Raw genomic sequence first — 25,735 nt, forward strand, 5'->3', positions numbered from 1 at the left:
TATATGAATAAGTTAAACAGAGAGTTCTGCCATACTGAAAGACAGGGACACATGCACATGGGCTATAACCTGAAATAATAATAATATCACTGATTACATTAAAGCTAAACAGATTATTTTAAGCTTTAACCTTTTAACTATTTCCACAAACTCTTTAACCGCCAACAACGGGTACTAACGTTAGTGGTACGTAATGAGACTGAAGATCTTATATGAGATGATCTATGAAATATGATAAACAGTTAAAGGTATGCCACTATAAGAAAGATAATCAGCAACAAGGAAAATGTAATACATCTTAATAATAAAGTTGTTTATTTTCCTCTAACAGCACATTTTAAAGTGCTTTATTCCTCTAATGCAACTACAGTTCCTGCGATCATTTGCTAGTTATACTCTTTATTCATTTAAAGTTACACTCATGTTGCCTTAATGTAACTTTAAAACCATATTAATGCCTAGACAATGTAATACCCTCTAACATAATAATTGCCCACAAATGTGCAGGTTTTAAATCAATTATCCCCAAAATGTAATAAAATTCCCAGAAACATAATAGCAGTTGCTTTTGCATTTTCAGGGATTTGTGGGAAGGTGAAAATCCACAGCTTTCAAAATTGTAATAACGTCCCACAAATTTAATATGAAATTTGTTAAGTTTGCGGGATTATTACATTTGTGAGGTGGTATTACTTTGGTGGATGTTGCGCAAATCATGTTATTTATGATTCTTTGTCTTTTTACCATCAAGAAAGAAAAAAAAAATGAAGAATCAATAAATAACATGGTTTGTGTAATACCAGCTGCAGTAATAACACCTCACAAATGCAATAAACCACAAATGTAATGCAAATCTGCAGCTTTTAATGTAATAATCCCACAAACTTAACACATTTGTGAGAAGTTATTACAATTTCTAAAGCTTTCTAAAGATTTTCACCTCGTGCAATAGGTTTGGGTTCACTGTGAGAAAACGGCTGTCTAATTGTTTCTTTCTATATGTGGCATATACAGTATACATGGTGGTGCCGTAGTGTATATTAATAGTGTGCTGCTGTATATTATTGTATATTATTGACATTTATGGAGACGTCCAGCTCCTAACAGCGTGGAGTGTTTTCTGCTCTCGACACACCTGGTCCGACTTGTGACTTAATTATTGACTGATCAGTTGGAGCAGGTGTGTGAGCAACAGGGAAGAGTTTAATCTGCGCAGATCCACAGGAACGGCATTAATAACCCCTGATATAAATAATATTCACGACACGCAGTGGTCATTATTTTATGTGATTAAGGGATTAAGGGCGTTCATAGCGGTGGTTCGCCGTACTGTGTTCTTTGCTTGTTGAGAGAGAGGGAAAAAAAAGAGGCTCCTGGTGTCATGAGGTTTTGAATGAACCCCGTCATTATTCTACACTATACAATCTGTCTAAACGTGTCCAGGTCTTCTAATACACAGACTGTATTAAATAATATTAGTAAAGTGTGTGCATTGTTTTCCATTATTTTAATGGCTTTAGGGCACATAAAAGTAATGTAATTTATTTTTCACAGTGCAACGCGCTGCCAAGAACAACCCTTCCAGAACACTGATCTAATGTGCGCTCATATTTCATCCCTCTGGTAGCACGTCGTTTGCATGAGTTCATTAACTTTTAATAGTCTTAGATACAGTATCGAACTCTTTGGCTGTTACCCTATGCTGAAAATAATGTTAGTGTTGCTATTTATACAGGAAATAGATTAAGGAGTTACACAACGCTGAGAAGTATAGAATAGCGTCAGTGCCCTATCTGTGTCTGAGAGAGACCCGCTGTTGGTTTGCAATCCCGTGATGGTTGGAGCTTTGCGTTAAATTGTGTTTAGACACACTGCAGTGTGAATAGGTCGACTATCTCACCAAGCTGATCGCACGACAATCTCATTGTATCATGTTGTGATCCGGAATGTGTAATTTTTTTTGTTTTTTATTTTTTTATATCCATGGCCATAGAGTAACCATAATCAAGGTAATACCATAATTTCGTTCACCAGATATGTGTCCAAAAAAACATTATTTCAAAATTGTAGATGTTCTAATACAGCAGATTTTTTGTAAAATCCCCTACACCTTTACTATAGAGCCTTTCAATATATGACATTTTTTTTTACCAAATATTAAAGCTGCTATTAAAAGATATTAACAAAAACATAGGAAAGGAAAAAATAAAAGAAAGAATATACTTGTATTTGTTAAGAGTAGACAAAAAAATTTAAACAAGGAAAACATACTTAAGTCTATCGGGTGCAAGGGGTCGGCACACAAGCTTGGCACAGGTTTTACGCCGAATGCCCTTCCTGACGCAACCTTCCCATTTTATCCGTGCTTGTGACAAGCACTGCATCCAGTGACTTGGGTTCGGGCACTGGCTGGGAATCAAACCCAGGTCTCCTGCATGGCCGGTGAAACACCCACCACTGAGCCACCAGTATACTTAAATCTACCCAAATAAATAAATTAATCTAATAATTTAATGTTGTGAATATGCTTTAGTGAAGTATTTTTTAAAAAGTCCAGCAACCATCACCTAAAATCGATATACTGTGTAAAGTTATAAATTGAAAGCATTTTAAAAACTACTGAAGCTGCACCTACAAGGGGATGATATAAAGCCAAATCATAAAATGGGAAAAAATTTGCCACAAAAAGAAATTATTCACACTTACGGAAAAGAATATGATGTATATTATGTTAATATAATATTAATAGTATTATCATATTATAATCAAAATATCATAATATAATAATAATAATAATAATATATATATATATATATTGTATGTATATATAATGTTTAACAATACATTTAGTATTAAAATATTTATTATAAAAACTTTTTGTAAAGTGTGTATAGATAGGGTATGCATTTATTTGGCTGGCTCTGTATATAAACCTGGGTAGACTATTAATGTCTCTTAAAAGAATCAGAATCAGAAAACTTTATTGATCCCGCAGGAAATTACTTAAAAGACAGTGAAAATAGAAACAAAAAAGTAGGAGAAAGAAAAAACAATAAACATTGTACATATATGTGTTAGCAATATTTGTATAAGGTTACAGTTTATAGATTTGTTTAGCCAATTTTGAATGTGAGAGCTAGAGATGCATGTTTTGCATGTATTACACAGCTGGACTCTAATGTAAGGTTTGATTTCCTTTTTTACTTTAACTTTAAAAATAAAGGAGGGGAGGGGCACTGGTGGTTCAGTGTGTTAAAGCTCAGGGTTACTTATTGAAATTCTCAAGTTTGAACCCTAGCTCTGCCAGGTGGCCGCTATTGGGCCCTTGAGCAAGTCCCTTAACCCTGTCTGCTCCAGGGGAGCTGTATAATCGCTGCCCCTGCGCTCTGACCCCAGCCCACTACCAGAAAAAGCTGAGATATGCAAAGAATAAAGAATTTCATTCTGCAATAATTTACTGTATATGTGATAAATAAAGGCTTAGCTTAATTTACCGTAGCCAGGTTTATTACTAGTGTTGGGGGCCGTTACTTTTTAAAGTAATTAATTACATTACAAAATGACTGTCTTTATAAAGTAAGGGCTTTGTAGGACGGCTTTCACACACACACACACACACACTAACGGAATCACTGCTGTCTGGCTCACGGATAACATGAATTGTCTGAATAACGGATTAAATTTTTGAAAGAATAACTAAAAAACTTAGTATTTAATTGGCGGACGTAACGCGTACTCATTACATCAAAAAATTAATCAGAGTACTCTAATGTGTTACTTTGTAACGTGTTACACCCAACACTGCTCATCACATGCTTGCTACTAACACCAGGTTGACTCGGCCTGCTTACAATCAACTTTCCCCATCCGCCATCCTTATTTCTATAGACAGCTCCATAGTCAAATTCATGGCTGACCTTAAATGTCGTAAAACACTTTCACTAAACTGACCATTTAACATAATTAAACAGTACAAGTGTGACTGACAAGCACAGAAAATCAATATAAATAAATCAATGATCTGCACACACCTCCATTAGATTTTACCCATTTTAAATGATAAAAAAAAAAATACAAAATTTATGTCAGGTGGTCAACGTTTATACTGTGAACTGAGAATTGAAGCAGAACTGTGTGTCTGGTTATCATTAATTATTATTGATGAATCGATTACTGATCATTAATATGTTTGACTATGGGTTAGGAGAAACTGGAGAAATTTGCAACTCTACTGGAAATAAAACAGAAAGGAAAAGCAAGAAAAAGTTATAAAATTAAAAAGATATATTTAATTCTTTCATATCTTACAATAAAAAAATTATAACATATAAAAGAAAATAACTATATAATTAATTAAAGGTAAAAATATTATAACCATGGGCATAAGCTACTCGAAAACGATTTGACAGCATAACAGAAAAAATATGAACTGTAAGGTAAAAAATTACATACAGATAAAAATATATTGCATTTACAGTGAAGGAATCCTGATCCACAATAAATAAATGAATAAATACAATCCCCTGATAAACTGTTAGAAAGATTTCAATAGGTTTTGTGAATTAAATTCAAGTTATAACACTTTATCATAGATAATTTACCTGCTTAAAAAAATGGCCTTTGTTTTTTAAATGTGAAGAACGCAGAAGTGTTTTATTTACAGGCCGAACAGGAACGAGTAAGCACTCAGAAACCTCAAACTGACACCCACAGGATCTTTAGCTCATTTGTTGCTGTAAATTGGTGCTAGATGAGTTTGAACATCAGCAGCACTAATGATCACTGCACTTGAAAGCAAATTCTAAAATGGAAGGATGGACTTGGCACACACTCACTCGCTACAATACCTCATTGTCTTTCACACAAAATCAGACACGCTCTGAAATGTTATTTAAAAAAAAAAAGTGTGATCCTTTCTCTAATAAGGAAATACGAATACAGATGAGACACAGATTACTGAGCAACATATGTTGTGGTGTAATTGAAAATCAGCTTGTGCTTAATAATAGGGGTTAAAAAACAAAAAAAAACACCCAGCCCAGTATGTTGTAAGCTTGTTCCCTGGTGTGCCCTCAACACAGCATTTAACTAATAGTGAACGTTTATGCATGAGTACATTGACATAAACTACACTAAGATGCTGCTGAACCCATATGGAGCAAAAACATGCATTCAAAGTAACTAATGCTACAGTAAGTGCATGCTACATTATGTCTCAAATTCTCACATATTACACTAGTGCTCACAGACAAGGGTCACACACTACACTAGTGCTCACAGACAAGGGTCACACACTTCACTAGTGCTCACAGACAAGGGTCAGGCTCTACACTAGCGCTCACAGACAAGGGTCACACACTACATGAGTGCTCACAGACAAGGGTCTCACACTACACTAGCGCTCACAGACAAGCGTCAGGCTCTACACTAGCGCTCACAGACAAGGGTCACACACTACACTAGCGCTCATAGACAAGGGTCACACACTACACTAGCGCTCACAGACAAGGGTCACACACTACACTAGTGCTCACAGACAAGGGTCACACACTACACTAGTGCTCACAGACAAGGGTCACACACTAAACTAGTGCTCACAGACAAGGGTCACACACTACACTAGGGCTTACAGACAAGGGTCACACACTACACGAGTGCTCACAGACAAGGGTCACACACTACACGAGTGCTCACAGACAAGGGTCACACACTACACTAGCGCTCACAGACAAGGGTCACACACTACACTAGTGCTCACAGACAAGGGTCACACACTACACTAGCGCTCACAGACAAGGGTCACACACTACACTAGCGCTCACAGACAAGGGTCACACACTACACTAGCGCTCACAGACAAGGGTCACACACTACTCTAGCGCTCACAAACAAGGGTCACACACTACACTAGCGCTCAAAGACAAGGGTCACACACTACACTAGCGCTCACAGACAAGGGTCACACACTACACTAGTGCTCACAGACAAGGGTCACACACTACACTAGCGCTCACAGACAAGGGTCACACACTAGATTAGCGCTCACAGACAAGGGTCACACACTACACTAGCGCTCACAGACAAGGGTCACACACTACACTAGCGCTCACAGACAAGGGTCTCACACTACACTAGCGCTTACAAACAAGGGTCACACACTACACTAGTGCTCACAGACAAGGGTCACACACTACACTAGCGCTCACAGACAAGGGTCACACACTACTCTAGCGCTCACAAACAAGGGTCACACACTACACTAGTGCTCACAGACAAGGGTCACACACTACACTAGCGCTCACAGACAAGGGTCACACACTACTCTAGCGCTCACAAACAAGGGTCACACACTACACTAGTGCTCACAGACAAGGGTCACACACTACACTAGCGCTCACAGACAAGGGTCACACACTACACTAGTGCTCACAGACAAGGGTCACACACTACACTAGTGCTCACAGACAAGGGTCACACACTACACTAGCACTTACAGACAAGGGTCACACACTACACTAGTGCTCACAGACAAGGGTCACACACTAGATTAGCGCTCACAGACAAGGGTCACACACTACACTAGCGCTCACAGACAAGGGTCACACACTACACTAGCGCTCACAGACAAGGGTCTCACACTACACTAGCGCTTACAGACAAGGGTCACACACTACACTAGTGCTTACAGACAAGGGTCACACACTACACTAGCGCTCACAGACAAGGGTCACACACTACTCTAGCGCTTACAGACAAGGGTCACACACTACACTAGCGCTCACAGACAAGGGTCACACACTACTCTAGCGCTTACAGACAAGGGTCACACTCTACACTAGCGCTCACAGACAAGGGTCAGACTATACACTAGCGCTCACAGACAAGGGTCACACTCTACACTAGCGCTCACAGACAAGGGTCACACTCTACACTAGTGCTCACAGACAAGGGTCACACACTACACTAGCGTTACAGACAAGGGTCACACACTACACTAGCGCTCACAGACAAGGGTCACACACTACACTAGCGTTACAGACAAGGGTCACACTCTACACTAGCGCTCACAGACAAGGGTCACACACTACACTAGCGCTCACAGACAAGGGTCACACACTACACTAGCGCTCACAGACAAGGGTCACACACTACACTAGCGCTCACAGACAAGGGTCACACACTACACTAGCGCTCACAGACAAGGGTCACACACTACACTAGCGCTCACAGACAAGGGTCACACACTACACTAGCGCTTGCAGACAAGGGTCACACACTACACTAGTGCTCACAGACAAGGGTCACACACTACACTAGCGCTCACAGACAAGGGTCACACACTACACTAGTGCTCACAGACAAGGGTCACACACTACACTAGCACTTACAGACAAGGGTCAAACACTACACTAGTGCTCACAGACAAGGGTCACACACTACACTAGTGCTCACAGACAAGGGTCACACACTACACTAGCACTTACAGACAAGGGTCACACACTACACTAGTGCTCACAGACAAGGGTCACACACTACACTAGCGCTCACAGACAAGGGTCACACACCACACTAGCACTTACAGACAAGGGTCACACACTACACTAGTGCTCACAGACAAGGGTCACACACTACACTAGCGCTCACAGACAAGGGTCACACACTACACTAGTGCTCACAGACAAGGGTCAGACTACACTAGTGCTCACAGACAAGGGTCACACACTACACTAGTGCTCACAGACAAGGGTCACACACTACACTAGTGCTCACAGACAAGGGTCACACACTACACTAGCGCTCACAGACAAGGGTCACACACTACACTAGCGCTCACAGACAAGGGTCACACACTACACTAGCGCTCACAGACAAGGGTCACACACTACACTAGCGCTCACAGACAAGGGTCTCACACTACACTAGCGCTTACAAACAAGGGTCACACACTACACTAGTGCTCACAGACAAGGGTCACACACTACACTAGCGCTCACAGACAAGGGTCACACACTACTCTAGCGCTCACAAACAAGGGTCACACACTACACTAGTGCTCACAGACAAGGGTCACACACTACACTAGCGCTCACAGACAAGGGTCACACACTACTCTAGCGCTCACAGACAAGGGTCACACACTACACTAGTGCTCACAGACAAGGGTCACACACTACACTAGCGCTCACAGACAAGGGTCACACACTACACTAGTGCTCACAGACAAGGGTCACACACTACACTAGTGCTCACAGACAAGGGTCACACACTACACTAGTGCTTACAGACAAGGGTCACACACTACACTAGTGCTCACAGACAAGGGTCACACACTAGATTAGCGCTCACAGACAAGGGTCACACACTACACTAGCGCTCACAGACAAGGGTCACACACTACACTAGCGCTCACAGACAAGGGTCTCACACTACACTAGCGCTTACAGACAAGGGTCACACACTACACTAGTGCTTACAGACAAGGGTCACACACTACACTAGCGCTCACAGACAAGGGTCACACACTACTCTAGCGCTTACAGACAAGGGTCACACTCTACACTAGCGCTCACAGACAAGGGTCAGACTATACACTAGCGCTCACAGACAAGGGTCACACTCTACACTAGCGCTCACAGACAAGGGTCACACTCTACACTAGTGCTCACAGACAAGGGTCACACACTACACTAGCGTTACAGACAAGGGTCACACACTACACTAGCGCTCACAGACAAGGGTCACACACTACACTAGCGTTACAGACAAGGGTCACACTCTACACTAGCGCTCACAGACAAGGGTCACACACTACACTAGCGCTCACAGACAAGGGTCACACACTACACTAGCACTTACAGACAAGGGTCACACACTACACTAGTGCTCACAGACAAGGGTCACACACTACACTAGCGCTCACAGACAAGGGTCACACACTACACTAGCGCTCACAGACAAGGGTCACACACTACACTAGCGCTTACAGACAAGGGTCACACACTACACTAGTGCTCACAGACAAGGGTCACACACTACACTAGCGCTCACAGACAAGGGTCACACACTACACTAGTGCTCACAGACAAGGGTCACACACTACACTAGCACTTACAGACAAGGGTCAAACACTACACTAGTGCTCACAGACAAGGGTCACACACTACACTAGTGCTCACAGACAAGGGTCACACACTACACTAGCACTTACAGACAAGGGTCACACACTACACTAGTGCTCACAGACAAGGGTCACACACTACACTAGCGCTCACAGACAAGGGTCACACACCACACTAGCACTTACAGACAAGGGTCACACACTACACTAGTGCTCACAGACAAGGGTCACACACTACACTAGCGCTCACAGACAAGAGTCACACACTACACTAGTGCTCACAGACAAGGGTCAGACTACACTAGTGCTCACAGACAAGGGTCACACACTACACTAGTGCTCACAGACAAGGGTCACACACTACACTAGTGCTCACAGACAAGGGCCAGACTCTACACTAGCGCTCACAGACAAGGGTCACACACTACACTAGTGCTCACAGACAAGGGTTACAGACTACACTAACGCTCTTAGGCAAGGGCCAGACACTACACTAGTGCTCACAGACAAAAGTCACACTATACAAATTGTTTTTGTTCAAGTTCTCTCATTTTAAGTGTGCTACTAAGAAACAACTCCATGAACAAGTGTAAGTTTAAACCACCTGTGTAAAGTAAAAAAAAAACAGTAGCCGTTTGAATATGATCCACGTTTCTACCAGTAAATCGTTTAATAATACATAGCAGTGTAAGGTAAGACAGAGTGCTACAGTAAATCTTCTATCAGCTATGGGACGCTTACAGCTTTCGGCTACGCGCAGACCCTCTCTTTAAACTGTGTTTAAAAATTTTTTTGTCTTAATTGAATGATTGCTATTATTATAGTAATCTATAAATGTGTGTTGGCAGGCTTTTCTTTATTTCTTGTATTCTTTAATTGATGCCAGTAATATAAAAGCACTGATTGAGAGTCATAAGCACTTCTGTTAGTCATGCCCCAGCAGGAACTTTTTTGGTTGTCAAAACGTTATGGCGATATTAATTTGGCAACCTGGCCATTATACCTGCTTTTTTTCAGTGTGAGTCACTGCTGCTGACCTGTTATATATGTGTGTGTGTGTGTGTGTGTGCGTAAAAAGACATTAGTGCAAATTGAGACCAAATGCAGAGTTAAAATCTAGTGCAGGGATTTGTGGATGGCTGCATGCTGTATTATCTGAAACAGTTAATCTAAACTAACTTTCACAGTAATGAGACACGAATATAATCCCATGTATTAGCCATATGTTTGTGGTATTATTATTGGTATATTATACACGCTTTTGGCCGGTTCTGCAAAATGATATATTTTCGGTCCAAAACAATTATTTTCTGTATTATCCTAGAAAAATCTGATATCTAAGATAAAAAAATGACTAAAAGGCTAATAAACGATTGTTTTGACTGAAAGTACTACTGAAACCACACATTAGGAAATGAGTACACAAGTACACAATAATGACCAATGTTGGGTGTAACGCGTTACAAAGTAATAACTTTTTTGATGTAATGAGTAATATAACGCGTTAGGTCCGCCATTTAAGTACTTAGTTATTTAGTTATATTTTCAAAAATGTAATCCGTTATTTAGACAATTTATGTACTCCGTGAGCCAGACAGCAGTCATAACGTTAGTGTGTGTGTGTGTGTGTGTGTGTGAAAGTTGTCCTACAAGCCCCGCCCCCAATAACCCGCCCCCTCTATTATACCCCTATCTCACCTATGTGGTTTGACTCGCAGTGAGAAGCGGTGCACTGTGAGTCGCCGTGAGTGACCGCCTGATGTTCCGCAAAGTTTTGCAAGGTTCGTGAGCTTGGGGGAAGACTGACACGCGAAAAGATGGAAACGTACAGCGCAAAAACTCGCGGTGAATCATGACGCGGCAAAACCGCGTAGGTGAGATAGGGGTATTAGTGGTTAACAAATTATGGGCTAAACTTCGCTGAATGATGATGGTAGAATAATTATAAAGGTCTTGACTTAAACAACATGTATGAGGAATCACAAAGAAGTTTTCATTTTCTGCAATGGAAAAGTACTCGACCTAGTTACTTTTATTAGAAAGTAATGCTGTAATGTAACTGATTACTTTTTAAAAACAGTGAATTTGTAATGTAATTAGTTACTTTAAAAAGCAACGATCCCTAACCCTAATGATGACCTATTTATACTGTTGTTTATAGAGTATATATGTAGATATATAGTGTATGTATAGTGTATAGTGTATATACTATATGTTTTTATCTGTAGTTAATTATATGTTTACCATGTCTGCATTAATTTGTACAAAACCATCTACTTTTTCTATTAAATAAATTACATTACAAAAGAATATTTGCATGCATGTAGAAAGCAACATGTTACATTACAGACAAGGTTTCAGATAGAAACAAAAACACACATTGTCATATTCTCCAGCACACTCAGTAAAACCTCCCAGCTGTTTTACTTTATTAACTAACACTCCTCTGTTTTTTTTTTTAAAGCAAACCGAGTTTTCACACCAAATATTTTTGTCTTCTATTTATAGAAGTTTCTTTTATGTAGAAATGTTTTTAAAATCATTTTTTTTATGGCATCTTTTGTATGTTCCCAAGACATTTACACAGTACAGTAAGTAAAACAGCTGTTAGGTGTTGCTCCAGCTGTGTGCTGGAGAATATGCCAGAGTTCTTTTTGAAACTTTTGTCACACTTGACCCTTTCTATTCTCATAAAAAAAAATTACATTTACCCTACATTAGGTTATTTTACTTACATCTGAAAACTGCTCTGTTACTTTCTTTACATATAGGCAAAGTATTATTCTGTAATGTTATTTATGTATTAATGTTTAAACTATGCTTGCACGTTAGTGAACGGTTTTGGACATAATACAGACATGATGGAGCTACAGTGTGTTACAACATTTGTACCAGACATATTACAGTCTTTTGCGTAGTACTGTATATACTGTATATATCATGTCGTATAGTGCGCATAACCTTTCTCAGCTGACATTTCTGTAAGAATTGGATGTATAAAGACAGCTAACACATTGCTCCTAGGTTTCTGTGCACAATGCATCAGCCCTCCATTACCCTGTTGTTCTGTGGAACGAGGCCAGCAAAGGACCGCCGCTGAGCAGATATTATGTAGCTGAATCTCAGCATTTACACTCAAATGTGTGTCTGTGTGTGCATGTGTGTGTGTGTGGTGCAGGTATGAGCAGTAGGAATTTTAAACACCTCACTGTCATTGGGTCAGCATGAAAGGTTAGAAAGCAATTAGGACACACTGTGCATAGAAAAAGATAAGAATAAAGGAATAAAAGTAGCAGTATTGATGATTTTAAGTAAAATATGCTGCTCGGTGTATTCGATAGTCTTACATACAGCAAGCAGCCTGCATATTACATAGATAAAGAATTACAATTTCCCCCAAAATTAAATTATAGCGGTTAAATATAGACCTAAGTGAGCAATCTAAAAGTAATTTTTTATTCCTCCCCTTGTGCTTATAGATTTATGTTTCCGTGGTAAGGTTGATTTTTCCATGGAATCATCCCTTCCCTTTATAATTTACAAGATATATCTCAGTGGTAGGTCCATGCGGAAGACCCGGGTTCGATTTCATTGGATGCTCTGCCAGTCTCAAGCCTGGATACAATGGGAGGTTTGCGTCAGGAAATGCATCTGGATTGGAAAGTCCACTGTAGGGGCCCTCGACGGAAGCAGCTGAAAGACTTACATTTAAAGATAATGAAAACCTTGAGACGTCTTCCAGCACCTCTAGTTCCCTTGCTAGCTGCATCTGGTGACCTATATACCGAATGCCAAGAATCAGTTTGCGGATTAACATTTAATTTAAATCTAAATATTTTAACGCAAAAAAAGGGGGGGAAAATGCACACCCTAGTGAATTCACGTTATCTACATAACCTTTATAATGAAATTAGTTTGGATCAGTTCCAAAATCTTTACATCAGCTTTCTTTCTTTTCTTTTTTTTTCTTTTCTTTGAGACTCTCATATAAATAGATTTTTTTTTTTCTTACCTAACCGCCCTCCGAGGCAGTCTTTTTTTAGGGGATAAAATGAACATAGCAGCTCTATGATTTAGAGGTCTACAGTACAAGTACCGTCTTTGGGGTGGTAACCAAAATGGTAACCAAAAAGTACCGCTGTTACATCTGTTGAGGAAACATTTAGACTATGACGTGGGACATGTAATTGAACCTGACGGTATATTCAAAAATAAAAAAATAAAAATCATGAACTACCCGGGATACACTGTGATGGCTGGGTGAAGAGGCGATAGCACGGAAAACTGCACGACAGCGCTGACACTGATGAGATCCAGCTCTCAGTAGGATTACTGTTGCTGACTCAGACGTGTTTTTTGCTCCCTAGTCCAACACGCAGAGTCAAATTAGCACATTACAGCACTGTACACACACACACACACCCTTGAGTAGACACTATCCTGCTCAGGGTCAGTCTAAGCCATAGACATGCAATTACTAGAGTTACCTAGCAAAGCGACCGAGCCGGCCTGCAATCCTGTATGAAATGTGACATGCTTCTAACCTAAGACTAAGTGTTTAGAAATAGCCTGGGCTAAATATGGAGGGGAGGGAAAAAAAAAAACTCTCTAAAATTACGCAAGCAGAGGAAAAAAGACGGGGCAAACAGACACCCTACTGCAAAAAAGGCAGATATTAAATAATAACACATAACACAGTTTTTAAAGGGGCCATCTTAAAGGGGACAGAATATGCAAAATTCACATTTTAGCCATTTGTAGACATTCAGATACGTGTCCAATGTGCGCTAACAAGATGAATAAGAACATGCGGATGCTATATGTGCTATATTAAAAACAAAAAATGCTATATTTGAAAATATCTTACAAAATATACAATTAGGGGAGAACACTAAAGTTTTCTATATTTTCTATATTTGTACAGAATTTTTTTTTTCATATTTGTACTGCTAAGTTTTTCCTATATTTTATATGTTGTTTTATCCTCTATAGCAATATTTTCCATTCAGTAGCTAAAGTTTTTCTTATATTTTTCTTTCTTATTTTATTCCATATTTATTTCCTACTGATAATATATTTTAAGGTAACGGGCGGTCGTATAGGCATTTCACTGCATATCGTACTGTGTATGACTGTGTACGTATGTGACAAATAAAATTTTTATTTGAATTTAGTGGAAATTTCTATTAATCTCGTAAGTTTCTCTTTATTTTTCTACTTATTCAGGATTAGAATATATCAGCTCCATTAACTTTCAGGTTCTGGGGTTGAATCTACAGTATGTACAGTAGGGTGTATAATCCCTTGTTCAACACAGCACAGTGTGATTTGGGATTCAGCCTTTGGTTTGTTTGTAGCTCACGTTAGCCGTAAAACAACAGAACAACATGGATGGTTCAGATGCAATTTGGAACGAGTTAGAAGCCATTACTATAGTAAGAAGACAGTGTGTTGATTAAGATGAGATACCATTATCACATGTGTGTTCTTGCTGAAAACGCTTTTGTGATTTTTCTTTATGTGGGTTTTGGCAGGTAGCTGCTCTCTACTCAGTTCTACAGACCATACAGACCTCCTTTCTCTCATGCTGGTGACTGGAAGTTAGTGTAATTAACAATTGTAGAACATCTGTGATGTCCCAGTGCTGTTATGATCTATATCGTCACTCGTGGAATGCCTCTCGTCTATATATATATATATATATATATATATATATATATTTTTCATATCTCTGGCAAAGACGTGACACCAGAGAAACATTGACAGAAATTATTTTAAAGAGTAAATTTAAATAGTAAAATAGTAAAGGTAAAAGTTTAGTGGTTTTGCTGGTATGTAATAATGATCATTGACAGCATGACCCAGTATGTCTTCTTTTTCTTTAATCTCAAATAAAAATAAAAATTCAATTGTTACATTCATAAAAAAAAACATGTATATTTACAGCAAACATATGTGTTTGTTACACATAATAATGTTAAATGCCAATTTTGAAGATATGACTTAGCATCTATAAACAGTCATACTGTAGTTCTCGGCCCTGTAGTCTTTCCTGTAGGTTGTAAACATACATTACTGAGCATTACAGAGCACTCACACTGTACTGATGGGAAGTCTGGATCATTTTAGTAACTTGGTTCTTTAAATCGCATTCATCAAAATAAACAAATCTCTTTTTTTTAATCATTCAGTTCATTTTGTTCTTTTAATGAAAAATAAAATCTAATGTTGCATTTTTAATAAACAGACCCCCAACACGTTTGGCTATAGTTCCAGTAATGAAAATATTACAACACAGCTAAGGACATATGTTAAACAGAATGAGTAGCTCACCTCTCGTATCTTCTGGTCCGAGTCGTTCGTTCTTTTCAATCTATTGCACTGCATAGCATCTATGGGAGTCACGTGACAACAGAACGAACGACTATTACTTGAAGACTTCTTGAGAAGAACCATTCAACTGTGTTTCCTTCAGTATGTACTGCACTGCATAGCGTCTATGGGAGTCATGTGACAAAAGAATAGACGATTCGGACTAGGAGGCTCGAAGGTAACTACTCATTCCTGTTTCCTGTACATAAGCTACGGAGGTTTTGCAATGATTTGCACATGAAAATGAAAGAATCACTCTCCAAGACTACTCACTTTTTTGAGTCACGTTAAAGACTCGTTCAAAAAGAACGAATCGTTCATTAACGACCCATCGCTATCACACCGGAGACTCCTTCTTTAGAAAAGCTTCTACCTTTCAAAGATTTTGAATCTTTGCTAAATAGCAACAGTTTAATCAGCGTGGTATGCTGTTAGTTTTTGATCATGCACGTCTGTATGAATGCGCTGTTACGACAGAAACAAAACATATTAAAGCAGTCACAATGTTATAAACCTGTGATTTGAACTATAGGGAAAACTACTTCTTCTTCGTCTTTCGGCTGTTCCCTTTCTGGGGTCGCCACAGCGAATCATCTGCTTCCATCTAACCCTGTCCTCTGCATCCTCTTCTCTCACACCAACTAACTTCATGTCCTCTCTCACTGCATCCATAAATCTCCTCTTTGGTCTTCCTCTAGACCTCCTGCCTGGCAGTTCCAACCTCAGCATCCTTCTACCGATATATTCACCATCTCTCCTCTGAACATGTCCAAACCACCTCAATCTGGCCTCTCTGACTTTATCTATAGGGGAAACTACTAATTACATTTATAAGCATACACTAGATGGGATGTAAACCATTATGTAATAAATCTCATAACCACATCAGTGTTTAATGATCACAAATAGAGCTACAGTCTCTTGCAAAAAAATGTATCCTAAGACATACAGTACTGTCTGAGAGGGTTAAATCAGGGTAGCTCAGTGGTTAAGGCCTTGACCTATGGTCCTGAAATTTCCAGGTTTGAACCCCATGACCATTAATTTGCTATTTTTAGGCCCTTGAGCAAGACTTTTAACCCTCAAGTCCCTCTTTATAAGGGTGTCAGCCCAATGCTGTAAAAGTTTTGAGCCTTCCCCTCCTCATTTATTTACATATTACGCTAAAATAATGATGTAAATTAAAAAAAAGAAATGAGAGCAAATGGTTTACTGTGACAGGCTGCAAAGTGCCTAAAGATAAAGTTTTTAAATTGGTCCTTTATGTAACATCCTCAGCAGCTTCATTTCCCCTCTCGTCTATTCCAACCACTCAGCATTCAGCATCACCAGTATACTAATCACCGGGCCTGATCATCCATCACTATCTGGACCTGTTTCTCACTAGTTTATGCCTTAGATGTTAGATGGGTTTTTTCATGCTTGAATGATTCATAGGTCACTGTGTGGCTTAACAAACACAAACATTGCTCTGAAACTGCTCGGGTACAGGGACTGGACTGAAAATGAGCGACAAAAATGAGGGCCAAGAAAAGTGATAGCAGAAACCTGGAGAACTATTTCTCAAGACTACATTAACACATACAGTATAAGAACGTTTTACAGTATGGGGCTTAAAACTGTTAGGTCAGTGTAAAAATGTTGGTTCAAAAGCTTGTGATAGGTTTGAGGTTTGATGTATGATGTGATTGGCAACCCAATCTGGTCTGTGCTATAACATGAAAACATACACCAATGTACATTATAGTCTTGCCACTGGCTTATCAATAACATGCAATACCTGTAAGTCTTTTGTATTTGCAGTATATACAACATGAGCATTAATTGCATTACATTTTAAAAAATAACCCTAGGATGTTGGAAACCTTTCTTTGACATCCTGGAGCATGTAGATGATTACATCACACTGCAGATTGCTCAGCTGTACATTCACTATGTCTTAGCATATATCAGGTGTCCTATTGGATTCAGATCTCGTAACTGGCGAGGCCCTAAACACACATTGATTCTAGATCCATTCCATACAAGACGAGATGGACGATCATGCTGGAAGTAGCCATTGTGCTAATGATAAACTTGTGGCCAAAATGTGATGCATGTGTTTATCAACACTTAGCACTCAGTAATGGTACAGCATTTAAGCTCAATTTTTATTTAAGAGGACCAGAAAATATTACCCATACCATTACACCGCCAGCAGCCAAAACTTTTGACATGCCAGGTTGGGTCCATGGAATCATGTTAATGCAAAATTCTGAACCTGTAATTTACATCGGAAACTGACGCTCATGAGACCATGTTTTCCTAGTAACATTTGCTGACCAAAATGCCTCTGGTTCTTGTTTTTGGGTGTTGGAACTAGAACGCAGTGTGTTTATCTACTTTCGTAGCACAGCTGCCTCAAGCTTTGATGTAGTAAAAGTTCTGAGTAGCTATTGTAAAGTCCAGTTGTAAAGAGCGGGTATTTGAGTTATAATAGCCTTTCTGGCAGCTCAATCCAATCTGTCTATTCTCCTCTCAAAGGTGCTCACAGTTTCTTTCCACTGATCCTCACTGGATGTTTCCTGTTCTTTGCACCATTCTGTGTAAACTCTAGAGATGGTTGTAAATGTGAGAATCCCAGAGGAATATCAGTTTATACCAGAGCCCATCTGGTTTCTTGGCAAAGGTACCAAGTTAAATAATTCCCAATTAACTATTAATTATGTGCATGGTCAGTGTTTCTCCTTTTTTGGTTTGAACATCAAGTAAATCTCTCGACATATACAATATCTGCATGTATATACACCTCCGCTCTGCGTTAGAGTTTTTCGCCGAGGATTTCCGAATGTGACACTCAACAAGTAGTAAGTGTGATCAACAGTACTCTAATTACACTCAGAAGCACTTTCTAGAGCAGGGTGGAAACAACTTTATTATCTACTGTAGCTTGCCTTTATCCATCTACAGTTTGTCTAGTGTGCTTATGGAGGGGCTGGGCCATGTGATACCTCGGAATTTCAAATTTAATCCATTCCGGGTGGGTTCTTAAGGAGAAGGTTTGTGTTGTGAAACACATTTTCTCATAGGAAATAATGTAAATGCAGATAATCCGTTTCAACCACTCAAATAATATTACCAATTTCCAAAACTATAATCATATTTTTTAAATATAAAAACAATCAAACATTTTGAAAAGACATGTAAATAAAATCAAATATGAAATAAATAGAAATTAAACCTCATGTAACCTTAATTTTTTATTCCTCTTGGCACCAGCTGCTTTGAAAACCAAACTGAAATTGGCTCCATTTACTCTTTGTTACCGTTCTTGCTAACGTTCGTGGGACCCATGGTGCTATGTCCTTACTAAATCTTGCACAAAATGCCCCTCAAAAAATTAACTTGCTTTGCTTGGTTTCCACTGATGCAAACAAGTTTTGAACGGCTACCGCACATTCTAGCAACTTTGTTTGTTCGTATGCTGAAAATGCTTTGTATGGCGAGGAAAATCTCTTAAAGAATTTTAGCTCTTAATATGTAAGATCATATGCCGATGTACCACTGTTTGTCCGTTCTTCACTTTTGATTTTATAATTAGTTGTTGCGATCCGTGAGGAGCACAAAAATCTATTTCATATTTCTATATTATTGTAAACAAGGAAAAGTTTTTCATCTTAATCATAGATAAACCCAAAACTAACATCATGCCTACTTCTTTCACAAAAGGGGGTACACACTGGACAGGGTACCAACCTCTTGCAGGGCACAACACTTACACACTCACCTTCTATCGACAATCCATTTTCACTAAAAAGCTAACACAGTCATATACAATAATAAAGTTGCTGGAGCGTTAATGATAATGTCACCAGGCCTAACTTCACAGCTTCACAGACAATATGGAAACTAACAATACCATGCTAAGTGGACTGGTCTCTTAATACGTTATACACTGTGTGTATATACAGTGTACATACAGCATATACACAGAGTTAAGGACTTTGCTCAAGGGCTCAATATTGCCAGCTTGGCAGAGCTGGGGCGTGAACTGCTGACCATCTGATCCGTAACCCAAAGCCTTAACCCCCTGAGGATTTCACTAACAGACATGATCTAGATTTTGAAGTGCTTAAATAGAAAACAATTTCAGGTCATACAGTACACAAGTGCAGCACTGAACAATAATATCAACCACTTTATTTCATGAGTGCAGCGTAGAACTAGTATTTAATTGCCCCCTGAGCTACTACTGCCCCCAAAAACTACGAGATTGTACAAGCAGAACTCGAACCAGCTCTGCATATCAGCAAAAACAGGCCACACAAAGAGGGGATTCAATGCATGTAATTTTTTTTTTACACATTTCACTTTGCACTACATACCAGAATGCTAAGACCACTCAAAATACATTTACTGTATAGATAGTGGATGAAATGTGTGTAGAAGCAACTGAATGTTGTAGGCATGAAGTCTTGTTTCATTATCAGTCACAGGATCCGAGGTTGGTCAAGAATGCAAATGTGTTCTTGACTGTCTTCATCTATATTATATTTATAGATTTAACATTGGGCGTAAATTACGCTTTCAAGTTTGAGTGTATTTACAGGAGAAAATCACTTTCATCAAAAACTTCCATACAGTGGTACTAGACTTGATACCCACTCAGTCGTCTTCTACAACGCTTTATCCTGTATACATGGTTAGAGCCTATCCCACAAGGCAGGGTATACCCTAGACAGGGTTCCAAACCATCACAGGGTAAACACAATCTATTGCATACACACACTACGGGCAATTTGGCAACACCAATTACCTTAAACTACATGTCTTTGGACTATGGGAGGAAACTGGAGGGCCTGGAGGAAACCCACCAAGCACGGGGAGAAAATGCAAACTCACATACCCAAGACGGGAACTGAACCCGGACCCTGAAGTTGCAAGGGGACAGTGCTGACCACTAAACTGGAGATAGTTTACACTTGTGTTAATTTTAAATCCACCTGTGCCTAGTTAAAGTATACATTATATTTTATTTATATGTTAGGATTGGGTACATCATTCATGGGCCTTTCTCAATGGGTTAGAGATGGTGTCTTGGTGGTGCAGTTTGAACTCATAACCTGTAAATGTACTACTAGCTACATTTAAATGAACCGTATGTCTTTAATTTATTAAAAAATTTTCAAATTAGAGATTCCAGCTTAACCATTTACGTGGACGCTAATCAGATAAGACATGTGTGTTTATAGCTTTTTGGCATGCACAAAGTGGTTCTGCTTACTGGTAAGCATTTAATCTGACAGAAATACACTATATGAACAAAGGTATTTGGCCAAACCTGTTGATTATTGCATTTATGTGTTTCAATTAGGTCCCTTATCCCCAGTGAAAGGGAAGCAATCTTAATGCATCCATTCCAACATGACTGTGCACAAAGCAAGGTCTATAAAGCCATGGTTTGATGAATGTGGAGGAACTTGACTGGTCCCGACCTCAACCCCATTGAGCACCTTTGGGATGAACTGGAACAGAGATTGTGAGGCAGACCTCCTCGTCCATCATCAGTGCCTGGCCTCATAAATGCGCTACAGAATGAATGGGCACGAATTCACACAGAAACACTACAAAATCTTGTGGACATCTTTCTGGAAGCTGTTATAGCTGCTGTTAAAGGGGAGATAACTCCATATTGAAGTATATGTATTTGGATACAATGTTACTGGAGGTTTAGCCAAATACTTTTCTCCATATAAAGTATAACAGAAGTAAAAGAACTGTTTTCCTCCAACTTTGAGGTTAGTTTAGGCTTCTGATCATTTCTGATAACTCCTGCCTGATGATTGGTTCCAAGAATTCAGTCTCCAATGTGATTGGTTAGACGCTCTGAGATGTGAGCCAGTCAGAGTCCATGTAAATGCACCTACAGATTCTGGGAGGTCTCACAGCAAAAACTGTTAATCCATGGTGCTGGTTGTGAAGCTTCACAATAAAGCGGTTATGGCAGAAAATATTGAGAAAAGTTGTAAAATGTTTATATAAGCTTTCAACCTTTTCTTGATTACTGTGAGATCCATGATAACAAACTGGAAAAAAATGCCACACTACAGATCAGCCTGTACTTTCTAACTGAGCACACAGACAAAAAAAAAAAGGTAATTGACAGCTAGTTTAGTTTTTCACAGATTTGGCCTCTATGCGAGAATGACCAGAAGGATGGCACTTTTGAGAAATAATAAATGAAAGGGACTGCACAGAGATCACTAGATGAAATGTGACAAAATCTTTGAGCGTTTTGGGAAACAAAATAAGGTTTTGAGCCGTTTGGTCTAAAGGGAAAGCAGAAGGTTTTGGCACAGAACACATACAGAGAAAGATAACAATTATTCCTATTGTGCATGCACATTGTAATTGCTTATAAAAAAAAATTATGATGTGCAGCAATCGTGGCTTTGTTGCTGATATTCAGTAAACAGCACTCTTGCTTATGCGATATTGGGTAAAAAAAAATCCTATTCTGTTAGTCCTCAACATATGAACTAATTCCGATCTGAAAGCTTGTTCGTAAGTCAAAATTGTTTGTAAGAAAGATAAACACTGTCTAGGTATGAGGATACTGACACACATGGCTATACACGGTATATTGAAGTACAGTGTTCTTTAGAATTGTGCGAATAGTTGAACGATTGATATTAAAAGAACGAGCAATGTCTGCCATCTTTTCACCTCACTCCATTCTCTCAATTATTTTCACTTTTGTGTTCATCAGTATTGCTTGGCAGTTTCATCACTGCTGCTTTTACGCTTCTTTCCGGACTTACTGGGCTTTTACTGCACTTGCAGAGGCTTCCGCGCCTGAACATGCATGATTGAATGCATGTTCGTATCTTCGAAAGTTCAGAATATGATGGCCTGTATGTTGGGGACTTACTTGTATACATTTTTTTAAATGCACCATTTAGGACATATCTACTGAGGACAAGGTGAAAAAAAAATATATCAGGGAACATGGCTAGGACAGTGCCAGAGCAGGATCTGAGAAAGAAAGAAAAAAAAACAGCGAGCCTAACAGGAAGGATCTGCATCATGCAGAGGAACAGTTGCATGATATGCTGCATAGCAGCAGGGGCGAGAGGAATCTTCTTGCGCTGCTTTCCCATTCCAAATTACATCCCCACAGCAAATTACACCGCTCATTCCAACCCAAATCTCAGACATCCTCCTAAATGCTAAGTCCAGTTACTAATTACAGCTCGCCCAAGGCATAACTTGATGTATTCTTTCATGATCCCACAGGCATCATGTGTGAAATGCAGAGATCTGGTGTTGTACCCACACCGATGCTGACTGTATATACGCCCGGCCTGCACTAGATACGCCTATAGTCTTGGGTTTGGAATCTTTCCAGAGGCGCTAGGCACATCAGCTCCCGAGCTGAGAGCTCCCAAAATATATTTAGAGAAGTCTTCCCACTTGGATGCCATACTGGTAACACCCTCCAGGCAGCTATTTTTGAGGCAAGCATGACTAGACCTCTGTGTGTTCGAACGCCGAGCTATACACGTTGGATGAAGCTCAGAGACATTTGGAAGTTAATTCGTCACGAACGCCTTTAGGCACCAGCTGTAGCTGCGGAGCGGCGTGCGCCTGCCAGCTCCTCATCAGGAAGTGGACGGAAGTTGTGCAGTCTCGCTTGACCGAGAGAACACGATTGCTGTTACGCTTTTAGCATGCACGGGTTCTGATGTTACGCAGCGTTCTGTTCCGTTCTTGCCAGTAAAATCCGAATCCATTGACAAAACCGACAACACAGGAAGTGAACCTTGCTTGGACGTCTTATCGTCCCCTGGACCTTTCATCTCATATGCCTGTAATTGAGAAGAAATGTTCTTTCTTTAATAAAATACCAATACCCACCCAGACCCCCCAATCGTCCCCCCTACCCCATTTACACCTACATATGCTTTAGATTCAGAGAAAGAGAGAGAGAGAGAGATATGAAGAGAGGAGGAGTGAGTGAGTGAGTGAGTGAGTGTGGGGAGACTATTCACTCTTGCACATCCACGATGGTTGCTATGGGAACAAAGTGTTGGTTCCATTTTTTAAAATAGTTCTCTCTTCGTCCCTCCTTCTCCTTCCATCACTTCTTTCCCATCCCGATATCTTTTCTTTCCCTCTCCCTCTCTTTTTTCTGCCTCCCCTCTCTTCCCTTCATCGCCCAGTATTTCTCGTTTTTCTCTCCCTCTCTCTCTCTCTCTCTCTCTCTCTCTCTCTTATTCGGTGGTTTTTCGGTCTGTTCCGTGTTGAGTTGTCATGGCGACTGGCTGTAGGTGTGTGAGCGTGTGAAACAGAGTGGGCGTCACGGAAGTGACATCTCTTGGGCTATAACCCATCTTCCTCTTTCTCCCTCTCCCTCTCGCTATCTCTCGCTCTCTTGCTTGCTGTGGGGGCGAGCAGGACACAAAAGCAATGTCAGAATGGGTTTTAAATTCCTCTCTTATGTGTGTGTGTGTGTGTGTGTGTAACATCTTCTATCTTTCTTTACCTAAAAATAACTCGGTATGTGCTGCAGTATAGATAATAAACCCAGGGATTTATGTATCCAGTAGGAACTGGCGAAACGATGACATGATATGGATATCATACAAAGTTCTGTTACAGAACGCCTTTACTGAGAGTGTTGCAGGCTTCCTCGCTACTTTTACGTCACCGGCCAAGTCTCTGCTTTACTCACAGTAACAAGCTGCTGATTGGATGATACGATCTGTGCAAAAAATACCACACTTTTAAAGTTTTTTTTTTTTTTTTTTAAGTAGGTCCCACTGTTTCAGCTAGCAAACTCATTACAAAGTGCCTCATGTAAATGCTCATCCTCTTTTAAAGCATTAATATTAATAATAATAATAATAATGTGGCACAGTGGCTTAGTGATTATCGCTGTCGCCTTGCACCTCCATGGTCGGGGTTTGATTCCCACCTGTGCATGGAGTTTGCATGTTCTTCCCCCCTTTGTGCTGGGGGGGGGGTTTCCTTTTATAATCCAAAGACTTAAAGATTAAGCTAATAGCTGTTCCCAAATTGCCTGTGTGTGTGTGTGTGTGTGTGCTCTGTGATGGATAGAGTAGGCACCCATCCATGGTGTACCCCGCCTCGTGCCCAAAGTGTCCAGGCCACCTAAAACATAACAGTCTAGATGATGAACAAATAAATTATAATAATAATAATTCAAAGTGAAATGTGTTGGTTAATTAGTATCAGGTGAGAATGTCAGAAATATTATAAGCTATGTTTAAACATCATCATGCTGTCTTTCCGAAATCTCTCCTAAAGCCATTTCACTTTATTAGTGTTTAAGATTAAGAGATATACCGACTAGCGCAGGGATGCTTCAAACTCTTTCTCCATCCCTTTCTTTCTCTTCTCCATCCTCCCCGCAGATGGAAGGTGTGTGTCTCCATGTTCCCGGCCTCACACTCCTCTGAATGGCCATGCCCACGACTCCCCCGGCTGGAGCCGCCCGCTCCGCGTCCGAGACGGAGACCAGTTCTACATGCTGGACCAAGAAGAGGTAAAGACACTTACAGACATTATCATCAACTGTATTGAGGACCTGGCACAAGAGCTATGGAATATGAACCTGGACTGTTCCTGTTCTTGTCCACTAGAGGGAGCACTTGCTCTTCAGAGAATTTCCTAACTAATTTTACCCACACCTACTGTTTCCTAAGACTCCATGTAGAGTGCAGTTAATGGGCCATGAATTCATGCAGATGTTGTATAAATCATATTTGGGATTAAAAAGCCCAGGTTTTGTACAGAAACAAAATGAGAAAGGAGTTATTATTATTATTATTATTATTATTATTATTATTTGTCAGGCAGATAAAAGAAATTATATTTGTGTTAATTATTAAATTGAGGTGTTTCAATCAGGTTCCTTATCCCCAGTGAAGGCCAGTCTAAACACTTTAGCACACCAAGACATCTTGGACCATGCTATGCTTCCAACTTAGGGCCAACAAATTTGTGCAAGGCCCTTTTCTATTCCAACAGTGGGTAAGGCATCGGGCTACTGATACCGTTTGCGGACAATCGGGAGGCGAAGTTGTGATAGCTTGTGAATCTCCTCCGTCATTCCATCATCTTACTGCTACCGTGATGCAGGGGTACGGTCTAATTGTTTTTACTGGTGCCTCCTCCCATGGGTTTTCAAACTGTCTGGGTAATGCATCAGCTTTTCCATTTTTAGAATGGGGCAGAAGGAAG

At 39.9% G+C, this 25,735-nt stretch overlaps 1 protein-coding gene across 3 annotated transcripts in view; it reads left to right on the forward strand.

The window, feature by feature from the left end:
• syngap1a (synaptic Ras GTPase activating protein 1a) overlaps positions 1-25,735 on the forward strand; it is a 158,367-nt gene that overhangs the window by 10,703 nt on the left and 121,929 nt on the right. For all 3 annotated transcript variants that reach the window (XM_053482427.1, XM_053482443.1, XM_053482435.1), the window contains exon 2: positions 24,907-25,037. In XM_053482427.1, the coding sequence (XP_053338402.1) occupies positions 24,907-25,037 (131 nt within the window). The remainder of the gene's footprint in view (positions 1-24,906; positions 25,038-25,735) is intronic.

This window comes from Clarias gariepinus, chromosome 2 (assembly GCF_024256425.1).
Source record: "Clarias gariepinus isolate MV-2021 ecotype Netherlands chromosome 2, CGAR_prim_01v2, whole genome shotgun sequence".
In the NCBI taxonomy this organism is placed as follows: Eukaryota; Metazoa; Chordata; class Actinopteri; order Siluriformes; family Clariidae; genus Clarias; species Clarias gariepinus.